General features: G+C 41.0%; 1 protein-coding gene across 1 annotated transcript in view; it reads left to right on the top strand.

The window, feature by feature from the left end:
• DCAF7 (DDB1 and CUL4 associated factor 7) overlaps positions 1 to 14259 on the top strand; it is a 917581-nt gene that overhangs the window by 405261 nt on the left and 498061 nt on the right. Inside the window, exon 4 of the mRNA XM_044054955.1 lies at positions 138 to 256. Within this exon, the coding sequence (XP_043910890.1) occupies positions 138 to 256 (119 nt within the window). The remainder of the gene's footprint in view (positions 1 to 137; positions 257 to 14259) is intronic.

Here is a 14259-nt window from a genome sequence, read left to right as displayed (position 1 = left end):
TATATTCTAGAAGTGTAGTATAACTAAAGCCCTGTATGTTAATAGATAAAACGTTGTTTTTAGAACTACTGTGTTTTGTATGACAGACATCCCAGGTATTTTTTTCACATTTACAGTATTTGTAATTTTTCTTTTAGGTACATCAAGCATTGATACTACATGTACCATCTGGGGACTGGAGACTGGCCAAGTGCTGGGAAGAGTAAATTTGGTATCAGGACACGTGAAGACTCAGCTTATAGCACATGATAAAGAGGTGAAGTTGCTTAGTGAATAAAGTATTTTTTTGTATAAAAGATAACGGTAAAGCAAACCACCAGGAAATGAATGCTCCTAAGCCAATCACATACAAAAATATAAATAAAATAAACGATGTAGCCAAGGAGCAAACCTGTGCAAAGTAAAGTCATGAATATCAAAAGAACAGGGCTTGAACAGCAGTTAAAATACGTCCATAAACAGCACGTTCCATGTAATAAATCCAATGGGCATTTATTAGATACATAAGACAGGTGTAGGTAAGCACTTTAGACAACAGGCTTCCTTAGACCATTAACAAAAATCAAACCATTACTCCCCCTTTTATATAATTACTAATTAATTATGCAAATATTCAGTGACATTTCCTATACTTAAAAATAAAGTTAAAGCTAATAAAAACATATAAACATATGTCCTGAAGGCTAAATAAAACATTAAATCATCACTACTAAAAAGTATCAAAGATTTTTTAAAACTAGGAGTGAATAAACTTTTATATAAAAAACACGTTTCAGTTTTATCTCACGACTGTCCTTCTGTTTTTTAATACAGGTTTTAAAGAAATTTTATCTTTCAGACCTGGGCTGACATGTGCCTTAAGTTTAATAATCCACTTTGTTTCTGTTCTTTCGGTGTAGTTTCTAGCATCACCTCCCCTCATACTTGGGGGTATTCACCTGGAGAAACATAAACTTAAATGTATGCAAGGTATCTGTTTCAAGAACATGTTTAGACAAAGCATTAGTACTAGACCTAATACGTATTTGATATAGTTGTTCCCTTACCCTGTCCCTAAGCCTTCTGTCGGTTTTACCAACATAGAAGACAGGACAGCGGGTATATGGGGCAAGGTAAACAACATGTTCAGTATTGCAATTGGCCATCACATCAATAACATGCCATTATGAGGTGACTGGGTGAACAAACATACTATGGTTACAGATATAAGTACAAAAATTACAGTTACTGCAGGGGGGTGTACCTTTATTATAGGAACCATTGCTATGAGCGTCTATGGTTTTTGGATAACACAAAATTCTGTTAAGTTTTTCTTATTCTTGAATAAAAATTGAGGATTTTCACCTACATCCTCTTTAATTTGTGAGTCGACAGTTAAAACCCTCTAGTGTTTATTATAAATAATCTTTTTAACATTATCAAAATCGTGTAAAAAATAAAGGAAATTTCTAGGCAGAATTAGTATGACTAACTGCTTATGTTGAATCTAGTTTACTAGAATATGCACTGCTGCCCATGTCAGAGCAATATGGGCAAGCTATATCATTCCTGTAATGTTCAATAGCTTGAAATCCATTGGATATCTCATCTGCCTTTATATGACCTGGCTAACTATCTACTTTTTAGGTCCATCAATTCATTTTCATATCCCTTTTGTGTAGGGTTAAGCCTGGAGGCTCTAATTGCTTGTCCTTTAATAATGTTGTTAAAAACATAATTCAGGTGCATACTCCCTCTGTGTAACAATGTGTTCCTGTAATAAGACTTCCCATGAACACCAGTATTCAATTTGCCAGTACTCAACCTCTATAAAAACATCTAAAAAAGTGATCCTATAAGTGGATTCAACTATAGTGAATTTCACATAATCTGTGAGGGAATTAATTTCATGAAAGAAGGTATCCAGTTCACTCTTACTCCCTGTCCATAGGAGGAAGAGATAATCTACAAAACATTTGTAGAAAATCACAAATTTCTGAAACCTAGGTAAGGCAAACAAGCTCTCTTTCCCAAATAGCCATAAATAGATTTGTGTAGCTATAAGCACAGGACATGCCCATAGCTACGCCATCTTTTTGTATATACAAGCTATCATTAAACAGAAAGATGTTATTCTCTTAACACAGTTTCTAAGAGACAATAGGTCTGCTCTTGTGGATTCAAGTTCAGTATATTGTGTAATATACTTATAAATACTTTCTATGCCTTCATGGTTAGGAATAACTGTGAAAAGTGACTTTACATCCAAAGTCACTAAAAAATAGGGATAATCATCATTTACTGTTTCCATTTTCACATAAGTCCAACAGAAACAGTTTTGTATCCTTAAGAATGAAAGGATTCATATCTACTTTTGGCCTTAACGCTTTTTCAATATATACCAATATCGGCTCGGTGACCCAACCCCTACCTGCCACAATGGGTCTCATGGGTGGATGGATTTGGTCCTTGTGTACCTTCGGCAAGCCTTCAATAGTAGGTATCAAAGGGTTTTCAGTTTAGAAGAACTTATATAATTCTAAGCTAATTATTTCACTTTTAATTAAGTCTTCTAAAGTGTCATATATCATGTCCATCACAGCAACAGGCCCACCCTTATTGGCTGGCCTAATAATAATATTCCTGTCATTCTTCAGTCGAGGGACATGAACATCACTAGTTTCATTACTGTGATAGATACAAAACTTTTTGTCAGTAATGTTCAACTGAAATTACTTCTCAAAAATGAAACTAGTGATGTTCATGTCCCTCGATTCTCTAAACCTAGTTTATTCATTCCGAATTACCACCCTCTATTAGATGCATTTAGCAAAATGGTTGAGGAGGATGTTTATAATTTATGTAGTAAAAACAAGAGAGGTAATTTAACACATAGACATAGATTACCTCTATGAAGACTGAAGAATGACAGGAATATTATTATTAGGCCAGCCGATAAGGGTGGGCCTGTTGTTGTGATGGACATGATTGAGTATAATCACCTCATGAATAAAATGCTTGGTGAAAACAGATTTTACATGACCATCCACTCAGAACAGATTCCGACTCATGTGACAAGGATATATGACACTTTAGAGGGCTTAATTAAAAGTGAAATAATTAGCTTAGAACTATATAAGTTCTTCAAAACTGAAAACCCTTTGATACCTACTATTCAAGGCCTGCCAAAGGTACACAAAGATCCAATCCATCCACCCATGAGACCCATTGTGGCAGGTAGGGGTTGGGTCACCAAACCAATATTAGTATATATTGAAAAAGCGTTAAGGCCCTTAGTAGATATGAATCCTGTCAATCTTAAGGATACGAAACAGTTTCTGTTGGACTTGTATGTGAAAATGGAATCAGTAAATGATCATTTTCCCTATTTTTAGTGACTTTGGATGTAAAGTCACTTTTCACACTTATTCTTTACCATGAAGGCTTAGAATGTATAAGTATCTTACACAATATACTGAACTTGAATCCACCAGAGTAGACCTATTATGTATCTTATTAGAAATTGTGTTGGAGAATAACATCTTTCTGTTTAATGATAGCTTGTATATACAAAAAGATGGCGTAGCTATCGGCACGTCCTGTGCTAATAGCTACGCAAATCTAGTTATGGCTATTTGGGAAAAAGAGAGCTTGTTTGCCTTACCTAGGTTTCAGAAATTTGCGATTTTCTACAAACGTTTTGTAGATTATCTCTTCCGCCTATGGAGAGGGAGTAAGAGTGAACTGGATACTTTCATTGATGAAATTAATTCCCTCACAGATTATCTGAAATTCACTAAGGTTGAGTCCACTTATAGGATCACTTTTTTAGATGTTTTTATAGAAAGGTTGAGTACTGGCAAATTGAATACTGGTGTTCATAGGAAGTCTTGTTACAGGAACACATTGCTACACAGAGGGAGTATGCACCTGAAATATGTTTTTAACAACATTATTAAAGGACAAGCAATTAGAGCCTCCAGGCTTAACCCTACACATAAGGGGTATGAAAATGAATTGATGGACCTAAAAAGTAGATTGTTAGCCAGGTCATATAAGGCTGATGAGATATCCAATGGATTTCAAGGTATTGAACATTTACAGGAATGATGTAGCTTGCCCATATTTCTCTGACATGGGCAGCAGTACATATTCTAGTAAACTAGATTCAACACAAGCAGTTAGGCATACTAATTCTGCCCAGAAATTTCCTTTATTTGTTACACATCATTTTGATAATGTTAAAGAGATTATTTATAAACACCTGGTGGGTTTTAACTGTCGACTCACAAATTAAAGAGGGTTGTAGGTGAAAATCCTCAATTTTTATTCAAGAATAAGAAAAACTTACACAGAATTTTGTGTTATCCGAAAACCATAGAAGCTCATAGCAATTGTTCCTGTAGTAAAGGTACATCCCCCTGCAATAATTGTAATTTTTGTACTTGTATCTGTAACCATAGTATGTTTGTTCACCCAGTCACCTTATATTGTCACGTTATGCCTTCTATGTTGGTAAAACCGACAGAAGACTTGGGGACAGGGTAAGGGAACAACTATATCAAATAAGCATTGGGTCTAGTACCAATGCTTTGTCTAAACATGTTCTTGAAACAGATACCTTGCCTACATTTATGTTTATGGTTCACCAGGTGAATACCCCCAGTATGAGGGGAGGTGATAGAAACTACACCGAAAGAACAGAAATAAAGTGGATTATTAAACTTAAGGCACATGTCAGCCCAGGTCTGAATGATAAGATTACATTAAAACCTGTTTTAAAAAAACAGGAGATTAGTCGTGAGATAAAATTGAAACGTGTTTTTTATATAAAAGTTTATTTATTCCTAGTTTTAAAAAATCTTTGATGCTTTTTAGTAGTGATGATTTGATGTTTTGTTTAGCCTTCAGGACATATGTTTATATGTTTTACTAGCTTTAATTCTATTTTTAAGTATAGGAAATGATGTCACTGAATATTTGCATAATTAATTAGTAGTTATATAAAAGAGGGGAGTAATGGCTTGATTTTTGTTAATGGTCTGAGGAAGCCTGTTGGCGAAAGCGCTTACCTACCTGTCTTGTGTATCTAATTAACGCCCATTGGATTTTTTTATATGGAACGTGCTGTTTATGTACTTATTTTAACTGCTGTTCAAGCCCTATTCTTTTGATGTTCATGACTTTACTCTGCACAGGTTTGCTCCTTGGCTAAATCGTTTATTTTATTTATACTAATGTATTTTTTTGCTTGAGTCTGATAGGCTACGTGTTAAAGATTGCAGAGTGTCATGAGTTTTAGACGTTTACTTGCTGTCTTGTAGTGCAAACATGTATGATTTACAGCATTCTTATGTCTGCTTTAAAGACTGGTGTTTTAATTCATTTTGGCAGTAGTATTGCATAACATGGTAGTTCCGTTTTACAGTGTGCTTCCCTAGCCTAGCAAGGGGCACTACTCCAGGGTACTGCTGCCTCTAAATGATTACCTGCTTATTACTGGATTTCTGCTTAACAATTTTGTGACGTGATTTAAGTAAACAACTTGTAGCATCCTAAAAACTAACCAGCAGATTAAACATTGGCTGCTATTAGTAACACCAAACAAAAATGCTCACAAAAGCACATGTGCTATGGAAGCAGAAAAAACAGTTCTAAACAAGCAAATGCAAATTAATATAACTATTGCCATTAGGCAATTTGTTGACTGTGAAACTCCATGGAATTGTCTTATTATTCAAACTTGCCTGAAAATACATTGTCCCATTGTGTCCTTTTGTATTTCAACAAATCTAGTTCCAAATCCCTGTTTTTTGTTGAGTTGTTACAGATAAAGTTTCATTGTCCACTCCAACTTTTTCAAAGCCAAGGCTGTGCACACTGTGTGAGATAAAAAAAAAGGAATGACTTATATTTGAGAAAAAGTTTGGCAAGCGGATCCTATTACTGTTATTAAAAGGATACAAGGTCTTAACAGTCTGTCCTACGTGGGCCGACTCAAAACTTTGTGTCTATAATTTGTATCCTGCAGACTGCTAAGAGGTGACCTGTATCTGGCATGGAAGGCATCCTTCAAACTAATACTGATGGATTTGTTTCACATCAGCAAGTCAAATGGCAGCAGAAATACTTTGTCTAGAGGTCTAAACCTTTTCTGTAACATCAACAGAACAGTTTGTAAGGGGTGGGTAAGTTTCACAGAGGATACTGTTGCTGCTGAACAGACCTTCATCCTCATGAAATAAAGTTCAATGTTAAGTTGTCATTCTCGCCTTCATTCTTGCTGGATGGGTTCGGAGCCAATCCTCTGCTCCGATTGGGCCTATACTACAGCTCGAGAGCTATTTTTACCGGCTCGAGGCAGCCCTATAACCCACAATACCATGCGCTAACTCCCCAGATCTCGCAGCCGCCTCAAGTAGGTTGTCTTTTTTTTACCGGCTCAGGTCAGTAAGATATTTAAAGAGTCCAGGACCATGGACAGGTACGGCAAGCGGACATTTGCTTCAGCGACCTTTACTATGCAATCGCTGAACTATTTATGTCATTTCACCCGCCTTCAGAGAGACCTGCTCAAAGAGCTGGGTGAAACGGTACAGGATCCTTCTGCTGTGGGGTATAAGGACAAGATAAATTCCCAGCTGGCCACCCTGAACTCCATTGTAAACTCCTCCATGCGGCTTATCTCTTACGCAGCCGATGGAGCGAGTAGGGCCACTGGCACAGGTGTTGCGTTGAGACGTCATGCTTGGATGCGACTCTGTAACTTTGCCGATCCCTTCAAGGCATCCTTCACCAACACCCCCTTTGATGGTTTAGAATTGTTTGGACCTCAGGTGAAGAATACCCTCACCAGATGCGAGCAAAATGGTAAGACTCTCTCTCCCGTGGGAGTCCATTTTTCCACACCTTCTAGACCTTATCCTAAGGGATAGAGAGGTGGAAAGATGTGGTTCCGCAAACCACAGGGAGTCGCGCCTGCCGCACGTGGTGAATTTCCCCCTAGAGGCAGAGGGGGGAATAATAACAGATGCCGCCCCAGGGGCAGAGGGGGTCCACAGAACCAGGGTTCCAGGGAATCTTTCCCTGACCAGCCCTTTCAGCATCCCTGAGAAGCTGCCCGACTGTCTGCCTTCGGAGGCAGTCTGGGGAAGATTATCTCTGTACCCGGAAGCCTGGCAATCCATCTCCCAAGACACATGGGTACAGAAGATCATATCCGAGGGTTACAAAATTCCCTTCACTTCCCCTCTGGTACAACTGCCAAGACCCCTACCAGACGTACCACCCGCACAAAGGGGTCAGGCTCAGCTAAAAATAAAAAAGCTGTTAATAAAAAGAGTCATCCAGGCAGTCCCAGCAGATCAGCTAGGATCCGGAATCTACTCCAGATTATTTTTGGTACCAAAAAAGACTGGAGACCCATTTTGGACCGCAGCAGATTGAACAACTCTGTACAAAAGACAAAATTTCGGATGGTAACACTGCAGTCCATTCTACCCTTTTTGGGCAGAGACAACTGGATGTGCTCCTTAGACCTCCAGGACGCGTACTATCATATAAAGATACACAGGCGCTCCAGGAGGTTTCTCCGCTTCCGGCTGGGAGCCAGTCATCAATTCAGAACCCTGCCCTTTGGTCTCACCACAGCCCCCCGGGTGTTCACCAAATGCTTGGCAGTGGTCATGGCTCACCTGAGACAAAAAGGATTCCAGGTGTTTCCACATCTAGACGACTGGCTCATTTCCGCTACCACCAAGCAGCATCTTATAATGGCCAGGGATTACACTATTCAACTTTGCAACAGTCTAGGTATTTCTATAAATTTTGCAAAGTCCTCCTTGTCACCTTGTCAATGTATAAACTTTATAGGTGCCGTATTAAACACCACAGAAATGTCTGCAACATTACCACCTTAGAGAGTGTCAGACATAAGGCGGAATGTTCAGTCCCTGTTTCAGCCCAACAGAGTTCAGGTCAAGCTAGTATTGAAAGCGTTAGGCCTCATGGCAGCGGCGATTCTTCTACTCCCATTAGCCCACTTCCACATGAGGCTCCTTCAGTGGATGCTGTTTTCTCAGTGGTCCTTTCAACAGCTACCAGTGACTCACAATATTTTGATAACCCCTTCTTGCAAGAATCATCTCTCCTGGTGGATGGTTTCCCCTCGGCTTTTTCAGGGCAGTCCCTTTGTTCTCTCCCCCCCCCCCCAGTTGCCACGGTGACAACGGATGCTTCCCTGATCGGGTGGGGGGGGCATTATCAGGGCAGGATGGTCCAGGGCACATGGCAACAATCAGAGCGCCACCTGCACATAAATGTCCTGGAGATGAGGGCAGTGCTTTTGACGTTGCAAGCCCTTCAGAGCTCTCTTCCCACAGGGACTATAGCAATTCAAACGGACAATATGTCTGTAGTATGGTACATAAACAAGCAGGGCGGAACAAAGTCCTACCCCCTATGTCGAGAAGCACTCAGACTTTGACAATGGGCGATTTCCTCTCAATGGTTTCTGATAGCAACGCACATCCCTGGGAAGTCCAACGTCATAGCGGACAGATTGAGCAGAACTATCCTCATGCCTCACGAGTGGTCTCTAAATCAAGCGGTAGCAGACAGAATATTTCAGAAGTGGGTCCAGCCTTGCAGCGATCTTTTTGCAACTCCTCAAAACAGCAAGTGCCTCGACTTCTTCACACTCTTTCCTCTACCAGGCCATCCCCCCAGAGACGCTCTTGTTCACGTTTGGCCCCGGGGTCTTCTATATGCCTTTCCTCCCTTGCCATTGATCCCGCAATTAATTCAGAAAGCAACCGCATTGAGATCCAAAATGATCCTCATTGCCCCGTTTTGGCCTCCACAAGTATGGTTTCTGTTTCTGCACAGTTACCTACTGGAACAGCCTTGGCATCTGGAACCCCTTCCAGATCTGTTGACCTATCTCACGGGCAAGCTGCATCAGTCTCTTCATTCCCTCAACCTCACAGCTTGGTTGCTCCACTTCGAGCCTTCCCCTTATTTCTCCTCCTGTTCGTGATATCATTCTAGCTTCCCATAAGTCCAATACTAGGAATACGTATGCAAGTAAATGGAAGCGTTTTTCGCATTGGACACAAACTAAGTCCCTATATCCTTTTCATGCACCCATTCATAAGGTTCTAGATTTTCTGGCGGAGCTTTTTTCATTCAGGGTCATCATCGGCCACTATCAGGGTACAATTAGCGGCCATTGCTAATTTTCATGTTGGGCTCTCAGAAGCAAATATTATGTCCCACAAACTTTGTAAAGCCTTCCTCAAGGGCATCTTTTTGCTTAGACCTCCAGTTAAAGATCCACCTCCACAATGGGATTTGAATTTAGTTCTAACCTCATTGATTTTGCCTCCCTTTGAACCTGCAGCTTCTTGCTCCCTCAAGCTTCTTTCTTGGAAAACTCTTTTTTTAGTAGCCATAACATCTGCCAGAAGGGTATTGGAATTTCAAGCTTTGTCAATCCGTCCCCTTTATTTGGTCTTTCACAAAGGCAGGGTAACTCTCAGAACAAACCCTTCCTTCCTACCGAAAGTGTCCTTGGAAATAAATCTAAACCACTCCATTGACTTGCCTGTCTTCTTCCCAGACTATGCTAACAGGGCTGAACAGAAATTTCATTCATTAGATGTTCATCGCCAATTACGGTATTATCTAGACAGGACAAAACAACTCAGTCAGACCAGCTCTTTCTCTCTTATGCTGCAGGAAAGAAAGGGCTTCCGGTATCGAAGGTTACTCTTTCCAGATGGTTGACCGCTATTATTACATTTGTCTATGAGTTGAGACCCAGGCAACTTCCATCTAGGCCTAAGGCTCATTCAACCAGGGCACTGTCAACATCAACGGCATTTCAAGCAAGGTTACCACTAGATGCCATATGTGCAGCAGCTACATTGTCTTCCAAACATACCTTTATTGCCCTTTACAAACTTGATATAGCCTCCAGAAATAGAGCTGACTTTGGTTCCACTGTACTCAGGAGTCTGTTCCATTCAGCCACCCAGGACTAAGATGCTAGGGACGCTGTCCTATCCAGCAAGAATGAAGGCGAGAAAGACAACTTAACATTAAGAAGTTATATTCTTACCATAACGTTCCATGTTAGTTGTCTTCTTCTCGCCTTCTTTCTTGCGTCCCTCCCTCCTGCCCCCTAGCCTGGATAGACTTCAGGTCTCCGAGTCCTTCCATTTCTGGAGATATAACATGTTACGGTTTCCCAGTATCCTTAATGTTACTAGCAGGGAGCCCATACTTGCAAATGAGGATTACGATATTATGATATTATATTTATACTATGTCTTAGCTTCCAAACGAGATCTGGGGAGTTAGCGCATGGTATTGTGGGTTATAGGGCTGCCTCGAGCCAGTAAAAATAGCTCTCGAGCTATACTATAGGCCGAGTCGGAGCTGAGGATCGGCTCCGAACCCATCCAGCAAGAAAGAAGGCGAGAAGAAGACAACTAACATGGAACGTTTATGGTAAGAACATAACTTCTTATTCCTACCCACATTCAATTGCAACTTTGATATATGGATGGGAAACCGAAAATTTGCCCCCAAACTGGTCCCTGTACTACTAATGTGCTTCTGATAAGCCATCTAAGCTCTTACCTTCTACAAAGCTGCTCCCCTCTGACAAGGGCAGCAGAACTATTGAGAACTTCGGTACGAAGGGTATACTGCTGCTGCCCTGACCTTTAGGGCTGTGAATTACCAGACACACCTGACCAGATATGTTTTGGCTTTTTTCTCTCAGGCCTGTCAGGTTATTTCACATATTCCTGACTCCTGAGTCTCCTTTTGAAGAAATTTTGCTAAATGCATATGTGATGCAGCTGATGCCTCATCTAGAGCTACTGCTTTTGGTCCTGTGTTGAGGAGATATTCCTGGCCTGGTGATGTTAAGGCTAATCTGATAGATGCTCCTGTAGGTAATTGTCATCCCTTTGGTACTGCTGCTGAGCTTTTAAAGTCCCTTCAGGAAAAGTAAGGCTTTGCAGGAAATTAAACATTTTTGTTTTGCCTGTCTCCAAGTTTGAGAGGAATTGCCTTGTAAACCTACCATTGTCCACAGAAAGTCTTGCCGTCATCCCAAAGGTGTACAGGGTGGTAGAAGGGCTCATCCTGTTAAGTCTACTCAAACTGCTGCAGTTCAGAAGCTTCCTTTTCTAGGCAAGCCAAGTTGTGTCCGACTTCCCTTCATCCTCGCTTTGTCTTCAGTCACATTCCTCTTTCTTGTTTTTCCTTCTCCCTTCTAATTTGTTTTATAGCCACAGTGGTGCAGCGGTAGCGTTGTTGCCTCACAGCAAGAGGTTCTCACGTTCAATTCTCAGCTGGAGCGCCTTCTGTGTGGAGTCTGCATGTCCTCCCAACAGTCGAGTGGCGTTCAGAAGACGTGTAGAATGGTTGTGCCTTCGCTGAAGGTTGGGCGTCGAGCTGGTACCTTGGCACCCGTAAAAAATCTACTGCCAAGCATTAGCAGACATGAGTTCTGCTATGGCGACCCCTAACCGGAAAAAGCTGAAAGAACAACAACATTATTCTTGGGTTCTATCCATTATTCTTCAGGGGCACTACATTGTTTGGAAATCCCCCCCCCCCCACCTTTCTTTTTTAGGCATTCACCAGCCTCCTTAGAAACTTTCAGAGGTTCTTTGGATTCTTTTTTTTTTCAGGGAGCAATTCAAGAAGTTCAGGGTCATCAAAAGGGGAAGGGATTTTACTCCAGAATGTTTCTGGTTCCCAGGAAAGGGGGCACCTGGAGACCCATTCTAGATCTGTCTTAGCTCAACAACATCTTGAAGGTTCCTTCCTTTTGTATGTTGTCCCTTCAAACCTTGTTTCCTCCTCAAGCTTTCCTAGTTTCTATGGATCTCAAGAATGCCCACCTCTATATCCCTATTTATCCCAGTTTCAGGAAGGTTTTTACGTTTCTATGTTTCTTTCTTACATTTTCATTTCTCTGCTTTGCCCTTTGGTCTCTCTACTGCCCCAAGGGTCATCTTCAGATGCCTTGCTTTTGTAATTACCTTTTGCAGGTTGAGGAATCCATATCTTTCCTTATCTGGATGCCCTGCTCATTCAGGCTCCCTCTCCAGAAACTCTACTTCAGCATTTACACTTTACTGTTTTTCCCTGCAAAGCCTAGGGTTTATGGTAAATTTCCAAAAATCATTTCTAGCTGCTCCTTAGGATTATGTATTTCTTGAGTTCAGGCTCCAGACTATTCCAATTCTGGCATCTCTGCCTCCTCCCAAGGCTTTAACTCTGATTGCATTCTTTCAGTCCCTTCTTCATCTGAACTACATTATGGTCGGACAGTTTCTCAAGGCTCTGGGATTCATGGCTTCCAGCATTCCTATGCTTCATCTGGTCAAGCTTCGTATGAGAATGCTTCAGTGGTTCCTAAAGTCAGTCTGGCTTCAACATTTCTCATCCTTTAGAATTTGATTCCCCTTCTCCCATGCCTCAAACTGGAACTTTAGTGCTGGATTCATCAGTTTTCCCTCAATCCAGGGATGCCTTTTCAACCTCCAGTCATACTTTCTTCAGATGCCTCAGAGGTGTGTGTGTGTGTGTGTGTGTGTGTGTGTGTGTGTGTGTGTGTGTGTGTGTGTGTGTGTGTGTGTGTGTGCCTTAAGTCCTTTAAAAGTGCAGGTCCTTTGGTCTATTCATCAAAAGAAGTACCACATTAGTGTCAAAGAGATGAGTGCTTCTCCTAGCTCTTCAGGACTTTCATTCTCTTCTACCTGGGCGCTTCAAAATCTTCAAAGACAGTACCACAGTGATGTGGTACATCAAGCATGGGGGGGGGGGACATATCTCTCAACTGTACCAAATCTCTTGGTTTTTACCAGTTTTTGAGGTCCAAATAATGGGGTGCCATGATTCCCGAGTGGCACCCTTTAATTTCCAAATTTCCTGGCGTTTTGTTTTTAAAAAAGTTTTTTTGGCTTTTTTCGGACTGACATCATCATGCGGAGGCATGCACGGTGACTTCTGTTCATAAGCAGCCTGTCAGAATTCAGCTGAGGGCTTGCTCTGGGCCGGGTATAAGTTTATAAGCCATGGGTCAGATGAGAAGGGATGCTGGAAGCAGCAGAGAATTGGAATTGCTGAACAGCAGAGAATTTATTGCTGCATTTATTTCCAGGCAGTGGAGAATTGGAATTGCTGCTCTGAGCAGCAGAGCATTTATTTCCAGGTAAAGCACTTTAGATTTTGGGATTTTTAATACCCTACTGAGATGTTTATGTGCTGCCATTGAACGCGCACAGTTTCAAATTGCATTGAACCGTTGCTTTATTCATGTAACCATGCTGCTTAATTCTGTGTGCCGTTGTTTTATTAATGTAGCCATGCTGTTTTATTATTCAGTGTGCCATTGCTTTATTCATGTAACCGTGCTCCTCTATTGTTCTGTGTGCTGTTGCTTTATTCATGTAACCATGATGTGTGTGAGGGCTCCATTGCTTTATTTATGTAACCATGCTGCTTTATTATTCTGTGTGCAGTTGCTAAATTCATTTAACCGTGGTGGATGTGAGGGCTTGCTCTGGGCTGGGTTTAAGGTTTTACAAGCTGTGGGACAAACTAGAAAAGAAGCCTGAAGCAGCAGAAAATTGGAGAGCAGTGGAGAATTTATTGCTATATTTATTTCCAGGCAGCAGAGAATTGGAGCTCTGAGCAGCAGAGCATTTATTTCCAGTAGAGAATTGGAGCTTTGAGCAGCGGAACATTTAATCTGATGTTAATCTTCATTCATTCCTTACTGGTGGGTTATTGTTTCCATCCTCTGAACCGAGCTGGCCAATATCAAGCTTGCATCAGCCAAAAACTCTCAAGCCAAGGTCCTACCCAGAATGCTCTACTCCCTTTTACCTCTGACCTTGTTTGCCACGTTGCTTAACAGCCATGTCAAGCCACTCTCTCAGCTAAGTGTCTGATTTTTTGACAGTTTATATATTATTACTCCAGTTTTCGCAAAAGTTTATTCTAATGTTTTCTTACCCTGTCGCACACTTTAGACTTTCTCTCTTTAGTCTTTTCCCTTTATTACCCTCTTTTCTTACCTTGTGGTAATTCTCCATTACCATTGTTGGTAATTCTTCTTTTTCTCTTTTTACCCTTTTCTTGGGTAGCAGGTATTCTTCCTTTTGCTACTGTGCTTCTTCTCCAGAACAGCTATGTCGGATAAGAAACGATCTGAAGTAGGAGATTCATTTGTCTGCAACCTGTGGGTTATGG

The sequence above is a fragment of the Protopterus annectens genome, chromosome 13.part0 (genome assembly GCF_019279795.1).
Source record: "Protopterus annectens isolate FY-2018-M chromosome 13.part0, PAN1.0, whole genome shotgun sequence".
Taxonomy (NCBI): domain Eukaryota; kingdom Metazoa; phylum Chordata; order Ceratodontiformes; family Protopteridae; genus Protopterus; species Protopterus annectens.
The sequence above is the reverse complement of the archived record's forward strand: the minus strand, read 5'-3'. Positions and strand labels throughout refer to the sequence as shown.